General features: G+C 62.9%; 1 protein-coding gene across 7 annotated transcripts in view; it reads left to right on the top strand.

Annotated features, from left to right (window-relative positions):
• Nucleotides 1-16055, top strand: part of ATP11A (ATPase phospholipid transporting 11A) — a 132517-nt gene that overhangs the window by 77176 nt on the left and 39286 nt on the right. For all 7 annotated transcript variants that reach the window (XM_089303368.1, XM_089303371.1, XM_070048371.2 and 4 more), the window contains exons 7-14: nucleotides 709-812; nucleotides 1204-1254; nucleotides 4705-4769; nucleotides 5234-5315; nucleotides 6324-6474; nucleotides 7763-7960; nucleotides 13376-13549; nucleotides 15397-15560. In XM_089303368.1, coding sequence (XP_089159494.1) covers nucleotides 709-812; nucleotides 1204-1254; nucleotides 4705-4769; nucleotides 5234-5315; nucleotides 6324-6474; nucleotides 7763-7960; nucleotides 13376-13549; nucleotides 15397-15560 — 989 coding nt within the window. The remainder of the gene's footprint in view (nucleotides 1-708; nucleotides 813-1203; nucleotides 1255-4704; nucleotides 4770-5233; nucleotides 5316-6323; nucleotides 6475-7762; nucleotides 7961-13375; nucleotides 13550-15396; nucleotides 15561-16055) is intronic.

Genomic DNA, 16055 nt, shown 5'->3' with positions numbered 1-16055 from the left:
CCCCCCTTGTTCTGGCCCCACACCCACCAAGCCCTGCTCAGGTGCTCCCAGGCTCGCGGTGTCTACAAGGGGCCCCCGGGCAGCAGGGTGAAGGCAGGTGAGCGCCGTGTATGCACACGCCAGCAGCTAAGGGCAAGTGCAGCGGGTGGCCGATTCACAGTACCTGCCCCCGCTGCCGTGACCTGCAGGGCAGTGTGAGAGGACCTGAGGGTGCAGCTCCTGCACCTGAGCTGAGTGGCAGCCGCTGCGATGGGGACAGGTCCAGTGTAGGTTCCAGAGCGCCCGGCGCGGCCGTGCATCCAGGTGGTCTGCAGGGGAAGACTGAGGAGGGAGCGTGAAATCTCCTGGCACCCTGCTGTGCCACGTTACCACCGCCTTGTCCCTGGTGAGCCAGGCCCGTGTGTGAGCAGCCCTACTGTGTGTGTGCTCCCGGGTGAGCCAGGCCCGTGTGTGAGCAGCCCTACTGTGTGTGTTCTCCCTGGGGAGCCAGGCCCATGTGTGAGCAGCCCTACTGTGCGTCTTGTCCCGGGTGAACCAGGCCCGTGTGTGAGCAGCCCTACTGTGCGTCTTGCCCCACATGAGCCAGGCCCATGTGTGAGCAGCCCTACTGTGCACGTGAGCCAGGTTTGTCAGTGAGCACCGCAGTGGAGCCCAGTGCCATGCTGGTGCGGGTGGCAGGGCCACTCTCACGCTCCGTGTCATTTGCAGACTCACTACGCCGTCCAGGACACGAAGGGGTTCCGCACGGAGGAGGAGATCGGGGGGCTGCAGGCTACCATCGAGTGTGAGCAGCCCCAGCCTGACCTCTACAAGTAAGCGGGGTCCTGGGTCGCCTCTCGTGCCAGCCTGGCCTTGTGGTTGTTGGGAGGGCACGCATGTCACTGCTCCCGAACACGCTAGGCCAGGTCAGACATGTGCAGCCTGCAGATGTGCAGCTTTCTGTACACGCGCTCAAAGTGACCGAGAGGAACGAGCCAGGTTTTCTTCAGGTTGCAATCTAAACCGTGGGTAAGGGGCGCCAGCTGAGCCCTGAGCCCAGCCTCTCGGGACAGGAGATCAGCAAGGGGGCGGCAGGCAGCGCGGTGGAGCCCCTGGCTCCCCAGAGCTCACTGCTGCCCTCTGGAGGCGGAGAGGGACATGGCAGAGCGTCCTGTCAGGGACAGGACCACTGGCACTGCCCAGTAACGTGGCTTCCCCCGCCAGGTTTGTCGGCCGCATCAACATCTACAGTGACCTGAGTGACCCCGTGGTGAGGTGAGTGCTCGGGGGACACGCCTGGCCTGCAGTCCTGCGTGGGTGAGAGTCCCCACGTCCTGCCCGGACTGAGTCCAGTGCTGCTGCAGGGTGCAGTGCCCCCTTCTCTGGTTTCTGTTGAGCTCATGTGTGCACACACTGGCAAGGTACTGGTGCTGGGGACAAGCGTGCGACTCCCAGGCCGGGGCGCAGGGGCCTCAGCACCACTCCCAGGTCAAGTGCCGGATGCAGCCCCAGCCCCAGAACCCGTCCTTTGTCCTCTGCGCACCGAGATGCACGCGGCTCTGACAGCCAAAGACTGCTAATGCAGGGGCCTTCCTTCTGGAATGTGTTACTCTCCATCACGCCCAGGCCCTGTCTCGGGTCAGGCCCAGCTGGGGGGTGGGAGCCGCTGGGTGACCAGGCGACGACGGGCAGCTCACAGCCAGGAGTTCCCCGTCCTCTACCACCACGGCTCAGCGGCTGGTCGCACAGTGAGCATGGAACCCTGCTCAGGCCGTGGCACAGGACTGGGCTGTCCACCCCTGCCCCTGCAGACCCACACTCGGGCTGTGGTACAGGACACAGCTCTCCACCCCTGCCCCTGCAGACCCACTCAGGCCGTGGCACAGGACTGGGCTGTCCACCCCGCCTCTGCAGACCCACTCAGGCCGTGGTACAGAACGAGGCTGTCCACTCCTGCCCCTGCAGAGCTGCCTGTGGGCTGTGGTACAGGACGGGGCTATCCACCCCTGCCCCTGCAGAGCCACACTCAGGCTGTGGTACAGGACAGGGCTGTCCACTCCTGCCCCTGCAGAGCTGCCTGTGGGCTGTGGCGGCCTCCTGGCCCGGGGAGGTTGTGCCGTGTCTCGAGTCAGGACCAGCACTGTTTGCTGGTGGAGGTTTGTCGCGAGATGCAGGCCTCCGCACACTGCACTGCTTGGAGCAGCAGCCGTCTCCGATGACTGCTGTGAGCTTGGGGCGCTTGCCAGGGCTGGGGACGACTGCCGAGTGAACGGTGCCCAGAATCTGGGTCCCCGGGGCTCAGCTCCTGGAGGGGAGACGCCAAGCGCTCGTCAGCTGTTTCCACCCTCACCGCCCCGCACAGGTCAGCGGTCCCTCTCCCGACTTACAGGGTGTTGCCTGCTTCTCCTGGCAACGTCCCGCAGGCAGAGCCCAGGCCCCAATGCGAGTCGCGCGTCTGAGTGACAGGCGTAGGTTCCTGGCGTGGCGGGTGCCGGTGCGCATCTGCAGTCTCGGGGCGTCGCACTCGTTGTGTCTGGAAGGCGGGTGCTGCCCCTGGGTTGGATGCTAGCCCTGGCGTTGCCTGCAGGATTGATGGCACTCACCGGAACTGGCCTCAGGGTTTAAAGGTGCTTGTCAGTCTGTGGTGAGAGAGATGCGGTGAGAACTCTGAGGGTGTTTGTGTGCCCTCCTGCCCTTTCAGAGTAAACTGAGCCTTAGACTTCCCAGAGACCTGTTTGAGAGTTGTGGGGAGTGTGTGCGCGTGTGTGCGCATATCTGAGCCTGCATCTTGTGAGGATGTTTGTGTGCAAGCTTCTGCATGTGTGTGAGCGTGTGTGTGTGAGCGTGTGTGTGTGAGCGTGTGCGTGCATGTGTGTGCATCTTATGAGTATGCATGTGTGCGTGCAAGCTTCTGCATGTGTGTGAGCATGTGCGTGCGTATGTGTGCATCTTATGAGTATATGCATGTGTGCGTGCAAGCTTCTGCATGTGTGTGAGCCTGTGTGTGTGAGCGTGTGTGTGCGTATGTGTGCATCTTATGAGTATGCATGTGTGCGTGCAAGCTTCTGCATGTGTGTGAGCGTGTGCGTGCGTATGTGTGCATCTTATGAGTATATGCATGTGTGCATGCAAGCTTCTGCATGTGTGTGAGCCTGTGTGAGCATGTGCATGCGTATGTGTGCATCTTATGAGTATGCATGTGTGCGTGCAAGCTTCTGCATGTGTGTGAGCCTGTGTGTGTGAGCGTGCATCTTATGAGTATGCATGTGTGTGTGCAAGCTTCTGCATGTGTGTGAGCGTGTGCATGTGAGCGTGTGCGAGCGTATGTGTGCATCTTGTGAGTATGCATGTGTGTGCAAGCTTCTGCATGTGTGAGCGTGTGCATGTGTGAGCATGTGTATGTGAGCATGTGTGCATCTTGTATGTGCATTGCGCTTTTACATGCGTGTGAACGTGTGCATGTGAACATATGCGTATGTGTGCATGCTCCTGTATGTGAGCATTACATTGCATGGCCATGTGTGTGCATATATGTGAACATGTGTATAAATGCACATGCGGGCACTTGTGAGCATGTGCATGTCTCTGTGGGAATGTACATGCATGTGCAATATGCATGTGTGTGAACATGTGTGTGCGCATGCATGTGTACGATGTGCGTGTGTGAGAGCATGTGTGTGAACATGTACAGGTGTGCATAGTGTGGGCATGTATGAATGTGTGCATGCGTATGATCATGTGCATGTGTGAGAGTGTGTGTGAGAGCGTGTGTGTTAGCGACACACCAACAGGACCTGACAGCCCCATGCAGTGGAGGGCGCTGCGTGGTTAGCGACTGTTGGCTGAGACAGTGAGTGAGGTTGAGGCCCCGGGCCAGCTCTCGCCTGCAGCGTGGCCCCTGTCCCCACCCGTAGCCGGTGACCTGCGCTGCATGGACTGGAGGCAGTGGGCACCTTCCTGATCTCTGACGGGCAGAGGTGGTAAAAGGGGCGCGGGGAGAAGCAAAGAGCAGATGCCTTCAGCCCCACCCCCGCCATCACGCCCCGCGGGGTGACCAGCCCGAGGTTGCCTGAATTCCGCTTCTGGCCCCTTCCCTGCGAGGAAGTGAGCATTGAGCCGCGTTGATTCCACCAATGGGGACTGAGGCCTGTGCCCGTGGGGCTGGGGGCTCCGTGCTTGCTACAAGGAGGGCATTTCCGTTCCCCTGTATCGCTGCTTCCCGAGGGAGCCAGGCCCGGGGGTTCCAGGCGTGTGGGTCATGTGTCTTCAGAGATGCCCCGTGTGTTTAATACCGCATCCCACGCCCAGCCTCCTCCTCCAAACAGGGGTGCCGTAAATGAGGCTCCTGAGCCCCTGGAGAGCCCAATGGGTCACACATGTGCCACTTGGGCCTTCCAGAACATTCTTCACCCCGGGGTGCTGAGCCCTGCCGCTGGGCTCCCCACTTGGAAGGGCTGGGAGACGTTTCTGGGAATGTGGCTGACACGATTAGACCCGGTCGGTGGGTCTGGGCGGGACGGGGACCCTGCGTTCCTAGCAGGCATGTTCCAGGGAGCAGGCGCCCCACGGCTGCCGGGGGCCTCTGGGAACTTGGGTAAGCTGCGTCTGAGACGCCTGCACCGAGCCCCTCCCTGCCCAGCGAGACCCGCACGCTGAGGGCACCCGCGTCCTCTGCGTCTCGCCGCCCTCTGCTGCTGCTCCTGACCCCGCCCTGCGTCTCCACAGGCCGCTGGGGTCCGAAAACCTGCTTCTGAGAGGAGCCACGCTGAAGAACACCGAGAAAATCTTTGGTAAGTATCGTGACGGGTGAGTAGTTACCCACAGCTTCTGAAGCTGCCGTGCTCCCAGCTCAGGTGCGGCGGGGTGGCCTGAGCGAGAGCGCTGCCTCGGGCTGCGGCGCAGCCGTGCCCCACGCAGAAACATCCACTGTGCCCACGAGGACTCGCTCAGCGTGTGCAGTTCATTGCTCGTCTCCCCCGGCCTTGTTTCTCACACCTGAATTTAAATGAGGCAGCACGTGTGCTGGCTTCCTGTCCCTCGCTGTCAGCGAGCCCAGCGTGGGAAACAGAGGAAGTGGCCCAGCAGCCTCCGGTGTGCAGGCCCCAGCTGGGGGCCCTGGAGCCGTCCGCGTGCCGGTTGACGTTAGAAATCGGGTTGCCTTGTCCAAGCGCCCCCTCCCGCAGCGCTCGGAGGGCCTGCCCGGGCCAGGCAGCCGCGCCTGCACCGCTCACGGCGCTCGCCTTCTGCCCTGCAGGAGTTGCTATTTATACCGGCATGGAGACCAAGATGGCTTTGAACTACCAGTCCAAGTCCCAGAAGAGATCTGCAGTGGAGAAGTAAGGCTCACGGCCCCGTGGTCGGCATGGGGAAAAACCTGGGACTCAAACTGCTGCTCTCCACCAGGGACGCCAGAGCGTCCCCTTGGCCTTGGAGCCGCCCCCCCCCCCCCGGCCATGGTGTCTCAGGGGCGGGCCCCGGGCTGTGGTGTCTCAGGTGCTGGGCTCCAGGGGCGGCCCTGGGCTGTGTGGGAGGTGACAGGCCCCAACGCATCTGGAGGCCTCCCACTGTCCTGGTTCCCAAGGGTGGCAGGTGCCCAGGGGTCAGCCTCGGGTCGTTTAGCTCTGGGACTCTTTGGCAGGCGCCTGTCTTCTGGCCTGGTTCCACCAGGGAAGGTGTTAGCAGAAACGTCTTCCCGATGGTGTGTCAGGACAAGGGTGGAATTTGTAAGGAATGTGGCCTGGGCCCTTTTTCCGAGTGGTTTCCGGAGCACTTAATGAAGAGCTGGGTCCACGGCCTCCCAGGACTCACCGGGCACGTCCTGCCTGCTGCTCACAAGCTGAGCAGGAAACATGGTCACGGACCTCAGGCCAGCTGGGGCCGGGTCCGCTGTGACAGGAGAGATTCAGTCAAGGAAGCCGTATTCCCACGCATCCACAGAGAGCCAGACCTGTCTGTGAGACCCGCTGAGACCCTGGCCCCTGCCGAGGGCCCCTCCCACACAGAGCACCGCTTCTCCCCGACACTGGGCCAGGACTCTGGGCTGGTGCTGGGCGGTAGGAGAAATTGATTCCTGGGTGTTCGCAACCTGGGGACCCCAGCCGTCAGACAGCCCTCCCAGCACTTGGCTCTGTCCCCCGCAGCCTCCCCAGTGGCAAGCAGAGGCCACGCGTGAACACGGACACACGTGATCTTGTGTCGGCATGCTTACCGTGCCAGGTCGGGCCCTGCTTCCAAGCGTGTCCCGTTCTGTTCGTTCTGCTGCCTCCCAGCACGGGGAGGAAGGGCCCGGGGGCTGCGCGTTGTGGGGGCAGTGGCGCGGTCTCGCAGCTGCCCTCTCGTTGCAGATCCATGAACGTGTTCCTCATCGTGTACCTGTGCATCCTCGTCAGCAAAGCGCTCGTCAACACCGTGCTGAAGTACGTGTGGCAGAGCGAGCCCTCCCGAGACGAGCCGTGGTACAATCAGAAAACCCAGTCGGAGCGACAGAGGAACCTGGTACGGAGATCAGCGGCTGTGGCAGCGCGGGCCGGGCCGTCGTGGGGGCGGGTCAGGGAATCGTGGAAGGGGAGCTTGCTTGATGGACGCTCTGTGAAACCAGAGCGTGTGCTGGCACCCAGAGTGTCCGTGGGCCAGGCTGCACCCTGGCGCACCTGCACGTGCGCACTCCTGTGGGAAGTCGGAGTGGTGCCCTCACACCTGCACGTGCGCACTCCTGTGGGAAGTCGGAGTGGTGCCCTCACACCTGTGGTGTCCACAACACCCAGCACAGCACCCTGTTTGCAAGGTGCCGTAAATGCTTTAACGACTGGAATCATGGGTGCACACTCGTGATACGTTCAGGGGAGAAAAGGGCCGGCTCTCAGTCCAGAGCTGGGCTGGGGCAAACCCAGACTCGTGTGCAGACGCGGTCCCCTGTGCCAACTTGGACCCTTGCCTGTGGGCCCAGAGCAGGGCCGTGTACAAGCCCAGTCCCCTGTGCCAACCCAGACTCGTGTGCAGACGCGTCCCCTGTGCCAACTCGGACCCTTCCTTGTGAGCCCAGAGCAGGGCCGTGTACAAGCCCAGTCCCCTGTGCCAACTCGGACCCTCGCCTGTGGGCCCAGAGTAGGGCCGTGGACAAGCCCAGTCCCGTGTGCCAACCCAGACTCGTGTGCAGACGTGTCCCCTGTGCCAACTCGGACCCTTGCCTGTGAGCAGAGCAGGGCCGTGGACAAGCCCAGTCCCCTGTGCCAACCCAGACTCGTGTGCAGACGCGGTCCCCTGTGCAAACTCGGACCCTCGCCTGTGAGCAGAGCAGGGCCGTGGACAAGCCCAGTCCCCTGTGCCAACCCAGACTCGTGTGCAGACGCGGTCCCCTGTGCCAACTCGGACCCTTGCCTGTGAGCAGAGCAGGGCCGTGGACAAGCCCAGTCCCCTGTGCAAACCCAGACTCGTGTGCGGACGCGGTCCCCTGTGCGAACTCGGACCCTCGCCTGTGGGCCCAGACAGAGCAGGCCTTTGTGCCAACCCAGACCCTGGTCCCAAAGCTTTGCTCTCTGAAGTCTCTCCCTCAAATGGCACAGCTTCAAAGATGAAAACGGAACCACAGAGGAGTCGTTTCTGCCGAGCTTGCTGTGAGCGTCTGCTGGTGCTCTCTGTCAGCTTGGTAACGCGGCAGTCACAGGGAAGGAATCCTGAGAGGCATGTGCCGTGTGCTGTCGCGTGCGTGACTGTCTCCCCGTGCCCTTGGGAGCTGGCGCGCTCTGTGCTGGGCTCTGCCTGCAGCTGCTCCCCTCTGTCCCAGTTCCTCAGGGCCTTCACCGACTTCCTGGCCTTCATGGTCCTCTTCAACTACATCATCCCGGTGTCCATGTACGTCACGGTGGAGATGCAGAAGTTCCTTGGCTCGTACTTCATCACCTGGGACGAGGACATGTTCGACGCGGAGACGGGGGAGGGGCCCCTGGTGAACACGTCTGATCTCAACGAAGAGCTGGGCCAGGTCTGTACCTCCTGGGGCTCTCTGTGCCACCTGCAGTGTGCCAGGTGGGGATGCCTGCGCCACCTGCTGTGTGCCAGGTGGGGACGCCTGCGCCACCTGCTGTGTGCCAGGTGGGGACACTGCACATGTGTGCCACCTGCTGTGTGCCTGGTGGGGACACTGTGCCTGTGCCACCTGCTGTGTGCCAGGTGGGGACGCTGTGCCACCTGCTGTGTGCCAGGTGGGGACGCCTGCGCCACCCGCTGTGTGCCAGGTGGGGACGCCTGTGCCACCCGCTGTGTGCCAGGTGGGGACACTGCACGTGTGCCACCTGCTGTGTGCCAGGTGGGGACGCCTGCGCCACCCGCTGTGTGCCAGGTGGGGACGCCTGTGCCACCCGCTGTGTGCCAGGTGGGGACACTGCACGTGTGCCACCTGCTGTGTGCCAGGTGGGGACACTGTGCATTTGCCACCTGCTGTGTGCCTGGTGGGGACACTGTGCCTGTGCCACCTGCTGTGTGCCAGGTGGGGACACTGCGCGTGTGCCACCTGCTGTGTGCCTGGTGGGGAGACTGTGTGTGCCACCCGCTGTATGCCAGGTGGGGACGCCTGCGCCACCCCGCTGTGTGCCAGGTGGGGACGCTGTGCCACCTGCTGTGTGCCTGGTGGGGACACTGCGCGTGTGCCACCTGCTGTGTGCCAGGTGGGGATGCCTGCGCCACCTGCTGAGTGCCAAGTGGGGACGCCTGCGCCACCCTGCTGTGTGCCAGGTGGAGACGCTGTGCCCGAGCAGGGCTGTGCTGGTGTCACCTGAGCGAATCCCTGCGTCGGGCACACAGGACACAGGGCTGTCCGAGCTTCCTGCACACGGCAGCCGGCAGTGCCTTTTCAGTTCTGAAGTGGATCGCATCAACTGGGGCATGGAACCCTGCGTTGTCTAGGGGGAGCTTGTGCTTCGGTGGCGTGGAGGCCGTGCTGGTGGGGTAAAGTGGGGGCGCCGTCCTGGGCCCCCGTGTGTGGCGTGGCTGTGAGGAGGTGCACGCCAAGACTTCCGCGAGTGCTGCAAGGTGTCCAGAACCCTCGTGCAGGTCCTGCTCTGCAGTGACGACGGCGTGCACGCTGCAGGTGGCCTCGTCCTGGTCTGTGAAACGGCACGATGGCCGTGCAGACTGAGACGGCGCACGCCAGGTCCCTAGCCCCTCCTCACCTCCACCAGGCCAGAGGCAGAGCCCGCCCGTGCCCAGCCCCGCTGCTGAGGAGGGGCTGAGCCCTTGGCTCCCCCAGCCCTCGGGGCCTTCCTGCCGTGCCTCGGGCCAACCCTCGCTAGCCTTTATTTGCAAGAAGAGCCATTTCACAAGTGGTCATTTCTTAGCTTTTCCTTAAAGGGAGGGATTTTGAGGTTTATTTCTAGAGGACCGTGTGGACTGGTGGCTAGACACTGCTCTGTCATTGTCCCAGGTCCATGTTGTGAACAGCCAGGTGGGCCCGGGTGGACGAAGAGGCCTTTACTCGCCTCCAGTGAAGGGCATTTGCTGATGAGTTTGGCTTCTGATTGCATTCTAGCATATTCCACACGCCTTGTGGTGGTTTCTTAGCCTCTCTAGATCTGGAAAAGGCATTTGACAATTCCACATCCTTTCCCCAGTAAAAGAAAAAATGAACTTAACCAGTTAGATGCAGAAGGAGCAAACCTCAACAGCAGGAGACGCACGACACCAGTGATGGTGTCTTACCCATTGAGAAAACGGAACGCCTTCTCTAAAACCAGGAAAGGGCCGGGGGTGCACCCCCCAGCAGCTGGCAGGCACCAGGAAGAAGTAAAAGGCGTCCGCATCGGACAGGGAGGTATAACAGTGTCCCCTGTCGCTCATGACGTGATCACAAAGACAGAATACCCGAGGACTCGAAAAATGTCGGAGCTGCTGGACAGTGGAGGGAGCTGGCAGGATACAGGATCAGGGCGTCCACAGACACAGTGCCGTCAGAGGCCTCCGCTGCGCGTCTGCTGGCGCGAGCAGCGGCCCCGAGGGCCTCTGTTGGAGAACCAGTGTGCTGCCCCGCCTCCGCTTCCACGGCTGAGAAGCCGGGTGGAGTGTGGCGGAGGCGGGGCTCTGAGTGCGTGCCGAGGTGTCAGTGGGGGTCGCCCAGGTCCCGGCCTGTGTCTGGGCCAGGTCTGTTCTCACCCGTCCTCGCTGTGACTCAGGGGGTCCTGGGCTCTGTGGGAGGAGGGGCGGGTGGGCAGGTGCGCTCTGATGTAGCTGCGACCCTCCCCAGACCGCCCTCCAAAGAGGACGAGCAGGCACTCAGGCTACGGGCGTTGGGCCTGATCACCTGTTTCCAGGAGAGCAGTGCTGTGTGCTTGTAATCCATTGCCACAGGAGTCTGAGGACAGCTCCTGCACGGCCCAGGGGGAGGGCACAGGCTGGGACGCCCCCTGACCGTCTGAGGACAGCTCCTGCACGGCCCAGGAGGGAGGGGGCACAGGCTGGGACGCCCCCTGGCCGTCTGAGGACAGCTCCTGCATGGCCCAGGGGGAGGGCACAGGCTGGGACGCCCCCTGGCCGTCTGAGGACAGCTCCTGCACGGCCCAGGAGGGAGGGGGCACAGGCTGGGACGCCCCCTGGCCGTCTGAGGACAGCTCCTGCACGGCCCAGGAGGGAGGGGGCACAGGCTGGGACGCCCCCTGGCCGTCTGAGGACAGCTCCTGCACGGCCCAGGAGGGAGGGCACAGGCTGGGACGCCCCCTGGCCGTCTGAGGACAGCTCCTGCACGGCCCAGGAGGGAGGGCACAGGCTGGGATGCCCCCTGACCGTCTGAGGACAGCTCCTGCACGGCCCAGGAGGGAGGGCACAGGCTGGGATGCCCCCTGACCGTCTGAGGACAGCTCCTGCACGGCCCAGGGGGAGGGCACAGGCTGGGACGCCCCCTGACCGTCTGAGGACAGCTCCTGCACGGCCCAGGAGGGAGGGCACAGGCTGGGACGCCCCCTGACCGTCTGAGGACAGCTCCTGCACGGCCCAGGAGGGAGGGGGCACAGGCTGGGACGCCCCCTGGCCGTCTGAGGACAGCTCCTGCACGGCCCAGGAGGGAGGGCACAGGCTGGGATGCCCCCTGACCGTCTGAGGACAGCTCCTGCACGGCCCAGGAGGGAGGGCACAGGCTGGGATGCCCCCTGACCATCTGAGGACAGCTCCTGCACGGCCCAGGGGGAGGGCACAGGCTGGGACGCCCCCTGACCGTCTGAGGACAGCTCCTGCACGGCCCAGGGGGAGGGCACAGGCTGGGATGGGACGCCCGCCTGACTGAGAACAGCTCCTGTGCGGCCCGGGGAGGGGGCACAGGCTGGGACGCCCCCTGACTGTCTGAGGACAGCTCCTGCACGGCCCAGGAGGGAGGGCACAGGCTGGGACGCCCCCTGGCCGTCTGAGGACAGCTCCTGCACGGCCCAGGGGGAGGGCACAGGCTGGGACGCCCCCTGGCTGTCTGAGGACAGCTCCTGCACGGCCCAGGGGGAGGGCACAGGCTGGGACGCCCCCTGGCCGTCTGAGGACAGCTCCTGCACGGCCCAGGAGGGAGGGGGCACAGGCTGGGACGCCCCCTGGCCGTCTGAGGACAGCTCCTGCACGGCCCAGGAGGGAGGGGGCACAGGCTGGGACGCCCCCTGGCCGTCTGAGGACAGCTCCTGCACGGCCCAGGAGGGAGGGCACAGGCTGGGACGCCCCCTGGCCGTCTGAGGACAGCTCCTGCACGGCCCAGGAGGGAGGGCACAGGCTGGGATGCCCCCTGACCGTCTGAGGACAGCTCCTGCACGGCCCAGGAGGGAGGGCACAGGCTGGGATGCCCCCTGACCGTCTGAGGACAGCTCCTGCACGGCCCAGGGGGAGGGCACAGGCTGGGACGCCCCCTGACCGTCTGAGGACAGCTCCTGCACGGCCCAGGAGGGAGGGCACAGGCTGGGACGCCCCCTGACCGTCTGAGGACAGCTCCTGCACGGCCCAGGAGGGAGGGGGCACAGGCTGGGACGCCCCCTGGCCGTCTGAGGACAGCTCCTGCACGGCCCAGGAGGGAGGGCACAGGCTGGGATGCCCCCTGACCGTCTGAGGACAGCTCCTGCACGGCCCAGGAGGGAGGGCACAGGCTGGGATGCCCCCTGACCATCTGAGGACAGCTCCTGCACGGCCCAGGGGGAGGGCACAGGCTGGGACGCCCCCTGACCGTCTGAGGACAGCTCCTGCACGGCCCAGGGGGAGGGCACAGGCTGGGATGGGACGCCCGCCTGACTGAGAACAGCTCCTGTGCGGCCCGGGGAGGGGGCACAGGCTGGGACGCCCCCTGACTGTCTGAGGACAGCTCCTGCACGGCCCAGGAGGGAGGGCACAGGCTGGGACGCCCCCTGGCTGTCTGAGGACAGCTCCTGCACGGCCCAGGGGGAGGGCACAGGCTGGGATGCCCCCTGGCCGTCTGAGGACAGCTGCTGTGCGGCCCAGGGAGAGGGCACAGGCTGGGACGCCCGCCTGGCCGTCGCAGCTCCCTTCTGCATCACCCTACACCTCCTTCCGACTCCACCTCCTGCTCACCTTCCTGACCTGGGGCTGGGTGTCAGATCAAGGGAACCACCCTGTGCCCTGTCCAGGAAGTCGCGACCACACGCTCAGCTGGACAGGACCCCGAGTTCACGGCTCCCTTTAGATTATTCACAATGAAGGCCTAACCTGGACGTTTCTCCAAATTTGGACCTTAAAACTCCTTATCTTTTTTTTTTTTTTTTTTTTTTTTGACAGGCAGAGTGGACAGTGAGAGAGAGAGACAGAGAGAAAGGTCTTCCTTTGCCGTTGGTTCACCCTCCAATGGCCGCCGCGGTCGGCGCGCTGCGGCCGGCGCACTGCGCTGATCCGATGGCAGGAGCCAGGAGCCAGGTGCTTTTCCTGGTCTCCCATGGGGTGCAGGGCCCAAGCACCTGGGCCATCCTCCACTGCACTCCCTGGCCACAGCAGAGGGCTGGCCTGGAAGAGGGGCAACCGGGACAGAATCCGGCGCCCCGACCGGGACTAGAACCCGGTGTGCCGGCGCCGCTAGGCGGAGGATTAGCCTAGTGAGCCGCGGCGCCGGCCTAAAACTCCTTATCTTTAATACATCTCAGAGTCTGTCCTTTGAGTTCTGTCAACCTCATGTCAACACTCCTTCCAGGGAGTTCTAGCCTCGACCTTGTGTTGTGAAATACGGTGCAGGGCTGCCCCTCACACCGTCTGTCTAAGCAGGTGAAGCCCCGGCTCCCTCCGAGGGGTGCCCCTGGGAGGAGAAGAGTCGCCCCGCTGGGAGCAGAGCCCCGCCCACTCCAAGTCCCTTGGAGCAGGGATGTGGTGGCCACCGCTGGCCTGCAGCCTGGGGAAGCCGCAGCGCTCTGCCCGCAGCCTCAGCGGTGTGTGCCGCCCACAGGTGGAGTACGTCTTCACAGACAAGACCGGCACGCTCACGGAGAACAACATGGAGTTCAAGGAGTGCTGCATCGAGGGCCACGTCTATGTGCCCCATGTCATCTGCAACGGGCAGGTGCTTCCTGACTCCTCGGGCATCGACATGATCGACTCTTCCCCCAGTGTCAGCGGCCGGGTAAGTGGCTGCCCCCCGAGGGGGAGTGTGAGCTTGGGCTGCGCTGCCCGAGGACGTGTGTGAGGTTCGTTCACAGACAGAACGTGCCTGCAGCTGTTCGGGGTGTCCAGACAGGCGGGCACCTCGGTGGGCTTCGCTGAGAGCCGAGTCAGCTGCCAGAGACGCACTGTCCCCTCAGAGAGGGACTGGTCACTGAGGCTCACGTTAGAATCAACCCAAGAAGTCTGGACCAGCAGGGCAGAGGCTGCTGAGCAGAGTGAGTGTACACCGTGTGTGTGCAAGCACAGCCAGCTCATGCACACACGGGAATGCACGTAAGACACACACATGTGCACTGAGCAGAGGGTACTCCATGAGTGTGCAAGCATGTTCAGCTCATGTGCACACATGGAGTGCACGTAAGACATACACGTGCACTGAGCAGAGGGTACTCCATGTGTGTGCAAGCATGTTCAGCTCATGTGTGCACACATGGAGTGCGCATAAGACATACACGTGTGCACTGAGCAGAGGGTACACCATGTGTATGCAAGCATGTTCAGCTCATGTGTGCACACATGGAGTGCACATAAGACATACACGTGTGCACTGAGCAGAGTGTACACTGTGTGTGTGCAAGCACAGCCAGCTCATGCATACACGGGAGTGCACATAAGACATACACGTGTGCACTGAGCAGAGGGTATGCCATGTGTGTGCAAGCATGTTCAGCTCATGTGCACACATGGAGTGTACATAAGACATACACGTGCACTGAGCAGAGGGTACTCCATGTGTGTGCAAGCATGTTCAGCTCATGTGCACACATGGAGTGCACGTAAGACATACACGTGTGCACTGAGCAGAGGGTATGCCATGTGTGTGCAAGCATGTTCAGCTCACGTGTGCACACATGGAGTGCATGTAAGACATACACGTGTGCACTGAGCAGGGTGTACACCATGTGTGTGCAAGCACATCCAGCTCATGAACACATGGAGTGCACATAAGACACACATGTGCACTGAGCAGAGTGAGTATACACCATGTGTGTGCAAGCACATCCAGCTCATGCACACACGAGAGTGCATGTAAGACACACATGTGCACTGAGGAGAGTATACACCATGTGTGTGCAAGCATGTTCAGCTCATGAACACATGGAGTGCACATAAGACATACACGTGTGCACTGAGCAGAGTGTACACTGTGCAAGCACAGCCAGCCCATGTACACATGGGAGTGCACGTAAGACACACACATGCACATGTGTGCTGAGCAGAGTGAGTGCACACTGTGTGCAAACACATTCAACTCATGCACACACATGCACATGTGCACACACATGCACACACATTTGCCCGAGTGAGCACAGGCACATACATCAGAACACACACATGCACACAGTACACACACACACACACACATCTGAGCGTTCTTGCACCCTCCGGAACGGCAGGCCTGGGGTGATAGCTCCTGCCTGAGAGTTGTTTGCAGAACAGCCTCTTGTCAGAAGCCCTGGGTATGCGGCAGGTGCTCTGCAAGCCGCGTGGCTTTCCTGGGGAGAGCGTGACCGTCCCTCAGCGCCCGGCACAGTCCTCCCGTGCCGGGGAGGCTTGTGTGTGCTTTTGCCGACTGCCCCAGTGCTCGCTCACGTGCGCGGCGCTGCACAGCTGAAGCTGCCGCTGGGGCCCCTGGAGGAGTGTGTCTCCGTCGCCGTCTGTTCTCACCAGGGATTGCCGTCCTTCCAGCCTCCCGGGCGTTAGACCACCATGTGACCTCTTGTCCTGTGCTGTGCGATGCCGTGCGTGGTCACTCCCCTGCCTGCTGGGCACGCAGGCGTGGACTTCTTTTCTGGACTGTTTCAGGAGCGGGAGGAGCTGTTCTTCCGGGCTCTCTGCCTGTGCCACACCGTGCAGGTGAAAGACGACGATGACGTGGATGGCCCCCGGAAGTCGCCGGACTCCGGCAAGTCCTGTGTCTACATCTCCTCCTCACCCGACGAGGTGGCGCTGGTGGAAGGCGTCCAGAGGTGGGTGTCTGGGCGTGAGCTTCCCAGCACCAGTGGCTGTGCAGCTTTGGGTCAGCCCATGTGCAGCCCACATTGTAGCTGCCTCTTGGAAGTCCCCACTCCTGTGCCTCCTGTGGGGCTCAGCGGCGGCCTCTGTGCTCGGGCCCCTTGACCGCTGGCTGGGCGGCCTCTGGCAATGAGAAGTAGCTTTCCCTGGGGTCTGAGCTCACGAGATTGTCCCACCCAGCATCCACAGTAAGTTAAGGGCAAGGTCAGCCAGATACACACAGGCTGTGACTGGCACAAACCATCCCCCATGCCCTGTGCATTTGTCCTGCTTGTGCTCAGAGAATGGGCACCCGAGGGAGCCACGTGCGACCTCCTCATGCAGTGCCGTGTCTGCCATGTCAACATGCAGCTTTGCGTGGACTCAGGTCTCTGTGGGGCGTCCCCTCCTGTCCACATGAGGCTTTGTGTGGACTCAGGTCTCTGTGGGGCGTCCCTGCCAGTCCACAT

The sequence above is a fragment of the Oryctolagus cuniculus genome, chromosome 9 (genome assembly GCF_051225735.1).
Source record: "Oryctolagus cuniculus isolate XC-2025 breed Fujian yellow rabbit chromosome 9, ASM5122573v1, whole genome shotgun sequence".
In the NCBI taxonomy this organism is placed as follows: Eukaryota; Metazoa; Chordata; class Mammalia; order Lagomorpha; family Leporidae; genus Oryctolagus; species Oryctolagus cuniculus.
This window is presented reverse-complemented; position numbering and strand designations above follow the sequence as displayed.